General features: G+C 41.5%; 1 protein-coding gene across 1 annotated transcript; it reads right to left on the bottom strand.

The window, feature by feature from the left end:
• Positions 1 to 2687: 2687 nt before the first annotated feature.
• Positions 2688 to 9872, bottom strand: LOC125225154 (oxysterol-binding protein-related protein 2-like). Its single transcript, XM_048128728.1, is given in 10 exon segments — positions 2688 to 3022; positions 3780 to 3994; positions 4592 to 4708; positions 5463 to 5649; positions 6717 to 6917; positions 8054 to 8196; positions 8706 to 8777; positions 8779 to 8822; positions 9123 to 9343; positions 9868 to 9872. Coding segments are annotated over 10 exon segments (1314 nt in total). The 3' UTR covers positions 2688 to 2913.
• Positions 9873 to 10678: the final 806 nt, after the last annotated feature.

Here is a 10678-nt window from a genome sequence, read left to right on the forward strand (position 1 = left end):
CTTTTGTGCCAACCCAATACATTACTACAGAGGCCGGGACAAAGGGGGTTGCCGGCCGAAGACATATAGACGGATTGGTCTGAGGCGGGCAACCCCATTTCCCGCCGAGGTATGTATAGTGCTTTTCTCAAACATGGTACTTATGAAATAAATAAAGTCTATTGAAAATAGTAACTTTAGATGGCTGTATCTCCTAAACAGTGCGTCGTAGCGTAAAAATAATCGAATTTTCGTTCCCCTTTGAAACCCCGTATACGCTTATAAAAAAACAAAAAGTTAAAAAAAAATTCAAAAAAAAACCAAACAAATTTTTTTTGTATGAAAACGCACCCAAAATCAAATATTGTCTAGGGCCCGTACCCAGAGCTGGGCATTAACTCGTTAATCCGTTAATCGTTAATTAACGAAGTTAACATTTTGGTTAACGGATTAACTTTTAAGTTAACTTTAAAAAATGTTAACGGATTCGTTAACTTCCGTTAAATTTCTTCGAGTCCGTTAATCGTTAATTTAGTTCCGCACGCGCCGAGTAAAACTTGTTCTGACCGCTACTGTAAAAACTCGGAGTGCGGCGACACCTAGGATTTTCCCGTAAATTCAGTCTACAGACCAATTGGTGTCTTTGGATACGATAGTACTCTTTATTATACTGTGCTTTGGATCACTTGTTCGAGACCTGCTAAAGTTTAGGTATTAGTCCCACTGCAGTGCACCCATCACTAACCGGGGAATAGAATGCAAATCATCAGGCATGACACACGAATCGCGCAACCGACGCATCAAGCCAGAGTTCGGCGGGCCGCGCTATCTACCATATATGTTACCATGGATCACAACTTCGATTCGAGGTGTCTCAATCCGAGGAACCTACGCACCATGACTACGACCGCATGAATGACCCAATATCTACAGGTCACCAAGGTAAAACCTAGGATTTACTGAACCAACGTCGGTATAAGTCCGAAGAGAACGATAATTATTAACGTCATGCTCCACGGCAGCGCCACCTTAGCTTTAATGAACATAAACATATGGGAAAATATCTATATAAAGTCTATAAAATTCTAGACTAGTTAAAAAAATATCTATGTTTCTAGTTTCGTCGTGAGCTCTTATACATTGTGGCGCTGCTGCTGTAGAGCATACTCCACAGCAGCGCCACCATAAAATATCAATTACTGCAATATGGTACAGGCACGTATATGGCTTCAAATAATTCTATAACAATTCTATATTGACCTAGCTTACAAAATCCCTACTTTTATTTTGCATATAGGAAAATACGATGCCACAAATCTTTTGTAACAAATAATTATCGCAGCGCCTTAATAAAAAATCAAGGCAAACACACTAACAATTTTGCCGAGATTTTCAATAAGGCGCTGCGATAATTATTTCTTACAAAAGGTTTGTGGCATCGTATTTTCCTAAATGCAAAATAAAAGTAGGGATTTCGTAAGCAAGGTCAATATAGAATTGTTATAGAATTATTTGAAGCCATATACGTGCCTGTACCATATGCAGTAATTGATATTTTATGGTGGCGCTGCTGTGGAGTATGCTCTACAGCAGCGCCACAATGTATAAGAGCTCACGACGAAACTAGAAACATAGATATTTTTTTAACTAGTCTAGAATTTTATAGACTTTATATAGATATTTTCCCATATGTTTATGTTCATTAAAGCTAAGGTGGCGCTGCCGTGGAGCATGACGTAATTATTAACATTTCGCGCTTTTAAGTAACATATATAAACTTACAAAAATACTTAATAGTTGATACCTAACTGATGCAACTAGCTACAGTAGAATTATTTTTTATCACGAATTAACGGATTATCGATTAACTTTAACTTCCGTTAAATTTGTCGAATGTATCGCTTTAACGATTAACGAAGTTAACTTTTATAGTAACGGATTAGCGATTATCGAAGTTAACTATATGATTAACGGTGCCCAGCTATGCCCGTACCAGTTGCAGTTGGCACGTCTATAAAGCCCCTTATAGTTTTTTTTTTAATTGGCTAAATACCTGGATGTTATGTCACAATTATCTGTGTTTGGAAATTAAAAAAGAAGACTTTGCCGGCCTTGGCCTGCAAGGTTTGTATAAAATTCCATTATCTATCAATCGTCCTAGCCGCACCTGCAACGTCATACTTCGCTGCCAATTATAAGGCACATAACATCAATATTTCATACCATGTTTGAGATGCATGTAGGCGAGAGGCTGGCAACCTGTCACTGCAATGTCACAGTTTCGTTTCCTTTCAACCCCTTATTTGCCAAAAGTGGCACTGAAGCTTTAGTAGTTTCATGTGTTCTGCCTACCCCTTTATGGGATACAGGCGTGATTGTATGTTGTTGTTGTTGTTGTTGTTTGAGAAAAACACATTATTATTTCTTCAACATACACGGTGAAATAAAAACAACCGTTCAAACTTTGCATAGTGACTGAGGCCTTAATGAACAAGATTTATTATGGGATCAATACTGAAATCGCAAAGAAATGGCTGTTTCATACATTTCGAACGTCATGATGCCGCTCAATCTATGGAAAACTAAGTAAATTTTTTTTTGCGATTTCAGCATTGGTCCCATAATAAAAATGGTTCATTATGACCTCAAAAGTCACTATGCAAAGTTTGAACGGTCTTTTTTATTTCACCCCGTATGTCTGACTAGATTGCACTTTAAGCGCTTAGAAATACTATAGTTACTCATCGGTGATACACCAAAATGCACAGTAGAAGATTAATCGCCTTATTCAATAAACGTTCACTACAGTTATCAAGCCGATAAGTTCGTCTGTCCTTTTCCGACGTACTGGTGTGATAAAAAACGCCAAACGCACTATATTGGTTTGATAACTTTGGTGAACGTTTATGGATAAGGGGGTTAGTATGTAAGTTTTTAGAATATGTCGATGTCCTTAAGGTGTTGGTAATTGCGGTCCCAGTAACCACCGTTGTAGAGCCAGTCCTCCTGTTTCGTGTAGGGGTTTGTGCCTTGGCTGAACCACCTGGAATGGGAAATTATATATTTTACGCTTCTTGCATTTATTTTAGACGCAATTTGTTTGCTTTGTTCTGGGCGTTAATTTATAGGTGGGCTTTCCCCAGAAGGATCTAGGTACGGACTGAAATATTACTTGATCACTGACACTAATAAAATGAAGTGTCTGTCTAGATACTTTGGCTGGAACACCTCTACAGAGTGAGTATTTTTTAACGCTGCAGGTGACACATTTGAAGTCGGGTTTTTCAATCAGAAACAGTGTTAATGTGTACATATTCTAATAACCAAACATCCAGACTGCCTCTTGTGCACAACTTCCAATCTTTTCCCAATAGCCAAAGTCTTGAACTTACCTCGTTGCCAGGCCATCAGGTGACTTCTTCAATGCTTTAATAGCTATTCTCTGTTTCTATTCGAGTAGGGTCTTCTCAGTGGCTATAGCGTCGACGTCCTATGATCTTCTCATCGTATATTCCTTGAGCATAGTCTAATGACTAATGTCAGCATTGATAACTCACCTCGGTTGCCAGCCGTCGGGTGACTTCTTCAGCGCTTTCCTAGCTGTTCTCTGCTTTTCTTCAAGCCGAGTCTTCTCGGCAGCTGCAGCATCAATGTCTCCCTGTTCCAGAAGCCTGACGTCTGGTCGAAGGCGACTATCCGTGGAGCAGAGCTGGCCTTTCATGTCTCACTCCACCTCATCAGCAGCTGACGGTTCCTTGACATAGTCTAATGACTAACTAATATTAACATTGGTAACTTACCTCGGTTGCCAGCCATCGGGTGACTTCTTCAGTGCTTTCCTAGCTGTTCTCTGCTTTTCTTCAAGCCGAGTCTTCTCAGCAGCTGCAGCATCAATGTCTCCCTGCTCTAGGAGCCTGACGTCTGGTCGAAGGCGACTATCCGTGGGGCAGAGCTGGCCTTTCATGTCACGCTCCACCTCGTTTAGCGACATGGCGAACTCGGTGAACTGGTAATACTGGAATGTGAATACAGTTGAACCCTTAATTTGATTTGTTCAAAATACTGTGAGAATATTTGACGCTCTTTTTTCTTTTTCTGAAGCAAAATCATCAATATTAGTGAGTGCCAGCGAGGATTGAACTCACAACCTTCCCTATTTTCTGTCAAATTAAGGGTTAATCAGAACTGTTTTTGTAACGAATTTATAGATGAGGATAAAAATCCATCTGATTACGTTTACTTTCATTTATCTTCTTGAGTAAATAATCTTTAAGAAATCAGGCGAATCATGAAAAAAACGACCTGCATGGCAGTCAGAAGAATCTTGCTCTCTTTTATTTATTTATTTAAACTTTATCGCACAGTAAAAATATACAGTTACAAAAGGCCGACTTAATGACATGGCATTCTCTACGACACTTGTGTTTATTCGGTAACAAAATTAATATTTCCAATGTATAAAACGACAATTTCTGTCAAGACCAGTTGGCTTTTATCACCCTATAACACAGGGTTTGTGGCACTAAATACATGCTACTTTCTGATAAACGCAAAATTACCACAATATTCTCATTATATTCTTGTTCAGCGGTGATGGAAAATAACAGCGTACCTGTGCACTGTTAGTAGGTCGGCTCCTCGCTTCCCAGAGGGTAGTAGATCCAGGAATGTCGATATTATACGTATCATCTGACTTTGGAACTTCGTCAGAATTGTCTGGATCTTCGGGCTGAAACATACATACAACCATCACTAATCGGAATAAATTTAATATTAACAGACCTACCTAACAATTAAATTTTCACCACACCAACTGGTAAAGGCTCTCTTTGCTATTCGAAAACAGATAGCAATATTACATTTTATCCACAAGAGTTCAAAGTAATTTAATCAAAAATTTTGTGTTTCACTCGTTGCCAAAGTTAGTTTAACCTTCGTGCATTGAAATCCTCGCAACGCTCAAGATATATTCCACTTATTGAACCACTCGCTACGCTCATAATGGAAAAGCAGCTGCTCAAGCATAGGTTGTTTCTGTTTGACAACCCGTTCGTCATCTACACTAGAGTTAGTATCGAGCCCAGTAAATAAACCCACAGCTAAACCTAGTAACCACAGACATATGTAGGGCCTGAGATAGTCATGTCTGTAGCTTGCACAAGTGACATGCCAGCCCTCTACATAATAACTGACAAATGGACTGGCATGCAATTATTTTGTCCGTGTCTGGCATGCGAGGGTAATACGTAGCCGAATGGCACAAACACTCACGAACAAAGCGCTCCTAGATATCTATCTCTATCGCTCGTGCGTATTGGCGCGACAGAGCCAGACTAACTTTCGTGGTGTTTCGTTTTCGTTTCGCGTCGCAGAAATGCCATTCGGCTACGGCACCAGTTGTGCAAGCTTTCTGCTGTCATTAAGCAGTCTGCATTAACTTCCATCAACTAGGTTAACTTCCATGAAGTTGGCAGCGTACTTACATCTTGTATGGACATCGACCGCAGCGCCCCCACTTTGAAGCTGTTGAGCTTAGCCAGCACCTTCTTCGGCGTATGCGCCGGAGTGGCGCTGGCCTCCTGCTCGCGTGCCCACTGCTCGTGCGCGGCCGCGCTGCAAACCTTGATGAACTCCGTCCATTTGCCGTAGAGGAAGCGGATTTTCTTTTTGCTGAAAACATATGCATTCTTTTAATGTTGAAATACGTTATATAACCTGACCAGAATTATTGTCTATTGTCAGGAGGGCTCTGTTATTCTGATGTGTATGTGGTGACAATTCAGCATAGAATGAAGAAAATAGTTCTAATGAAATTCCGCAACATGGCGCGCAGTCATATTTCTTATCTGGTCAGGTTTTAAGTTAAATTATTAGTTTGATAAATGAAACTTTTAAGGTTATAAAACAAACTACTTATGGAGAATTTGAGCGCTAACTACGAGTAGTTTTAGCACAACGAGTGCAGTAAAAAAACTAAAAATGTTTAGGACTGTATGAAATGGTGTTACTGTCAAATTTAAAAACACGACATCATACTGACCAATTGTATGACGATGACCGCCCGCTCCTCGCACCCCTGCAAATCATGTCAAATACTGACCAATTGTATGACGATGACGTGTGCAAACATGTCAAAGTGGCATTATGATTCAAAGCTTTCCGTGTCCATTTTAAATAAGTATATGTTTTTTTTTTCTACTAAATTTGAACACCGGTTACATAGCCCTGTCCCTTAATTCCCTCTCAACCTAAACTGAATGTTTTTAATACTTCACGGTGACCACCCAGGTTTGCATTAAGCCTTTGTCATGACATCATATCTCCAAGGCCCCACAGTTCGTTTGCCCATGATCCTCACCTCACGCAACAAAATAGCAGTGTAGTATGAATCCTGGACTTACTTCCGATCAGTGATGAAGCCGTCCACCGGATGTAGATCCCTGTTGTTGAATCCAGCAGACTTGAACGAAAGGTTCGCTTTCAGGGCCACACCATCATGGCACGTTACTTCCATGACACCATATTGCATCACTGCCCATGATCCGAACGCAGTGAATCCGGGACTTACTTCTGATCAGTAATGAAGCCGTCCACCCGACGTAGATCCCTGTTGTTGACCCCAGCAGGCTTGACGCCAGGTTCGCCTTTAGCCCCGCGCCGCCGTGGAAAGTTACTTTCATGCTCCATACTGAATTACTGTTTGCCCACGATCCTCACACAACGAATCCAGGACTTACTTCTGATCAGTAATGAAGCCGTCCACCCGATGCAGGTCCCTGTTGTTAAACCCGGCAGGCTTGAACGCCAGGTTTGCCTTCAGCCCCGCGCCGCCATGACACGTTACTTCCATGGCGCCATACTGCTCGATCCACAGCTTGCCTACAATCACGTTGTGGACACAGCAGTTCACGTTTGTCCAGGTGTAGGCTTCGCCCCATCTAGAAATAAAAACATTGGTTTTTAGGAATCTGTATTGGCAGTACATATGTGATTAAAAGTTCTTTTATTTAGCAGTAAAATTACCAATTTATACGTGACTAGGTACTCTAGGTAAGCCTAACGATTATTCATAGGTGGGTCCCTTGACCTTGTGTTTTGGTTATTTTGTGAACCTACAAAACGTCAACGTGTAGTACATATAGAAGAAACACTACATATAGATCATAGTATCATCAAAGTAAGTTATCTATCTTTCATAGGCGATATCATCTGTGGTTCTCAGAAAATTTCAAGGTGAAAGAATGTTTATAGGTGTCATTAAAAATAAAAAATGCCTTTAAATATAATAACAGCGACCCGCCCCGGCTTCACACGGGCTATATAGTAAACCTTCGTTAGAATCTCATTAAAAACCCATCAAAATATGCGTAGTTTTGAATATAGGGTAGGGACAGAGAAAGCGACTTTGTTTTATTAATAATATGCTCATCCCTTTGCAATCAATATGACTAGGCTCGTGATCATTTTTTGTTGGAATGCAGTTACTCTGCTAACTGCTGCTACAGCAGGGACTAGTCATTTCTTTCTCCTCCCCTAACGAGAGGGGGAAAACTTGGCTCTACCCACTAAACCCAAAGGGCGTTTCACCCTCTTTGTAAGGGTGCGCTATGATCGATGTATGTCACCTAGACAGCTTGCCACAGCTTGGGATGCACGGAGCCGTGAAACACGAAGTGAGAGTTACTCCACTGCCTATGACAAACCTGGGCTTATGACAAACCTGGGCAGCTCCGCGGTGACGAGCCCTTTGGGCTGGATCTCGACGCTCTTGCTGCAGAACTTCAGCTTGTGCACGGAGCCGTGGAACACGAAGTGAGAGTTACACTGCCTGCTGGCGGTCTTATGACAAACCTGGGCAGCTCGACGGTGATGTGCCCCTTTAGCTGAATCTCGACGATCTTGCCACAACTTGGGATGCACGGAGCCGTGGAACACGAAGTGAGAGTTACACTATTTACTGGCGGGCTTATGACAAACCTGGGCAGCTCCACGGTGACGCGCCCCTTCACCTGGATCTCGACGCTCTTGCCGCAGAACTTGAGCTTGGTGGTCTACTGGTGGACTTATGACAAACCTGGGCAGCTCGACAGTGACGTGCCCTTTGGGCTGGATCTCGACGCTCTTGCCGCAGAACTTGAGCTTGGGGTGCACGGAGCCGTGGAACACGAAGTGGGGGCTGTCGGCGTGGAACGCGGAGACTGGGGGGTGGTGGGATACCTGGCGATAAATCAAATATTAGGACACGTCTTTGTAACATCTTACCTACAGAAGATAAACAATAGATTTATTTTTAGCCATTACTTTGAGACTCGAGTTTTTATCGGCGGGAGTTGCTATAGTGTTAGCGTTCCTTAGGTATACAAATATAACCTAACCACAAAATTAAAATTTTGAAAATTTCCCGCCATAGTGGACCGATTTTCATGAAACATACATAGCTAAGAACACTCCCGACTAGGTAATTCAGCTTTTAAACAAAAACAAAACTAAATCAGTTCATCCGCTCGGGAGCTACGATGCTACAGACAGACAAACACCCACACCAACAAACAGACAGATATACACTTGAAACTACACCCCGTTGTTTTTGCGTCGGGAGTTAATAAAATTATGTTCACAGTTCCCTATATTGGTCTCACCATCAACCCATTTAACTGTCTCTTAATGGGTAACGAAATACACTCAATCACTGGAAAATACTGGAAAAATAATGATCATGGACAAACCTGCTCGCAAACAGCCCTGAATTCTGGACGCTCGAGTTCGTAGGTTTCTCCGAGGAGTGGGTTGAAGGGTTTTGCCCAGGCGCTCCCAGTTGGATGCTAGGGCGCTCACTGCAAAAGCTGCAAGAATTTAAGGAAACATTTAGTAGATTACAGCAGTTTTATAAAATCTAAAGGGAATTTTTGAATGTCTAGAGTTTTTTATACCATTCTAATTCAATACCAAAACTTCCTTCTTTTGTGATTCATGCGGGCCACTGGGTCAGTCCGATCAAACGTCATGCGCAGCAAATGAGCACCAGGTAATCCAATATACCTACGCGGAAGCTCGTCGAATACGACCGGTATAGTGATCTTGACGCAGTTCTTCGCGAAAGACCTCCTGTACCAATATGCTACAGAATATACTTAGATCCTCACCTGCGATGTATTCCATGCGAGCCACCGGGTCCGTCTGTTCAGAAGCCATGCGCAGCAAATGCGCATATTCCAGGTACTCCAGCATGCGCTGTAGGAAGGACAGTGGCTCGTTGAACACGACCGGCATGGTGATCTTGGACAGCTCCTTGCCCACGCAGTTCTTCAGGACTGACCACAGAGAGAAGTCGCCACGGCTGAATTGGGCAACAGGAAGTGTTGTTCTGGGGACAAAAGAAAAACAATATTTAATACGTACAATGACAATTTGGTGGGTTAATACTTATAACACGCATTGTTAGGGACATTTTAAGTACCTGAGGATTGAAAAATAAACTGTGACATCATGGTTACATTTGCATTTTACCTTTTTTGGTTGAGTTTTGTTCCGCACATTTTGTTTTATAAATAGTAGGTTGTAGTTTAACTTTCACAAAGTGGGTGTCGCCCATTTGCCGCTGTATTATATAATGGTCCCACGTTCGGCGCCACTTAAAAACTCCCACACAAGAAACGCGAATTTTCATCGTTTCCTTTCTAACATCGTTGTTGTGTTCATTCTGTACATTTTCTTTATAATTTATTTCCACTTGAGATAAATTTGAATACCTACATATATCCATGTCTAGTACTAACTAACAGAGTTTCCATACACTAAAACGAAGTTAACCTAGTAAACGTCTGCCAGCAACGTTCATCAAATTCCGCATACTGCAAATATCTAAAATTCCGTGTGGACATCCCTCACCTCATTACGAGTCGGGGACGAAGCGACATGAATTTCGAGCGTTGAATTTGAATGCGTATCAACTTGTTTGACTCAGGTGGTTTGGAGTTGGAGAAGTTCGCTCATTTGTGTTGCACGTATTGTATTTTGCTTGAAATGAATTTGCTGGCATATAAATTTTGTAGTTACCGACGTAGGTATCAGATGGAAAAATGGTGGTGGTGGATGGTCACCCGAATGAATTATTTAATTTTGAATAGTATTGTGTTCTCCTATATATTTGTTTTTTCGATGAATCTTATACGCAGGTATATTGTGCTTTAACAGTGCTTTATTTCTTACTGCACACAGCTTTGTGTTACTTATTTCACTATGTTAATAAAATACAATAAATGGTCTCCAACAACATAAAAAATCTACTAAGTAAGTACTATGCCACAGTATTAATAAAGAGTATTATCGTACAGTATGTACACTCCACTCCCTCTCCCCACTGAAAGTGCCGTCCACCCCTTCTCGGTTACCTCACAGTTGCCGCCCGTCAAAAACGCGAACAGTTGACCAGTTGACCTGTCATATCTCACTCATACAAGCATGGTACGCGTTCACCTACACGAGCTTAGAATGTGTGCTAGGAACGCGCCTCTTTCATATACCTTACATATTTGATCGCCAGTGTCCGAGATGTGACTATGCACTGTTCTTAGTTTCAGTAAATTCTGGCCTAACAAAGAATGTAAATCCTAAGAAGCTACACGGGTCTATCCTCGTTGAAACGAAAATACCTCTACAAAAATATCTACAGGTACTTTCAAAGTACATTTTCAGAATT

This window comes from Leguminivora glycinivorella, chromosome 4 (genome assembly GCF_023078275.1).
Source record: "Leguminivora glycinivorella isolate SPB_JAAS2020 chromosome 4, LegGlyc_1.1, whole genome shotgun sequence".
In the NCBI taxonomy this organism is placed as follows: domain Eukaryota; kingdom Metazoa; phylum Arthropoda; class Insecta; order Lepidoptera; family Tortricidae; genus Leguminivora; species Leguminivora glycinivorella.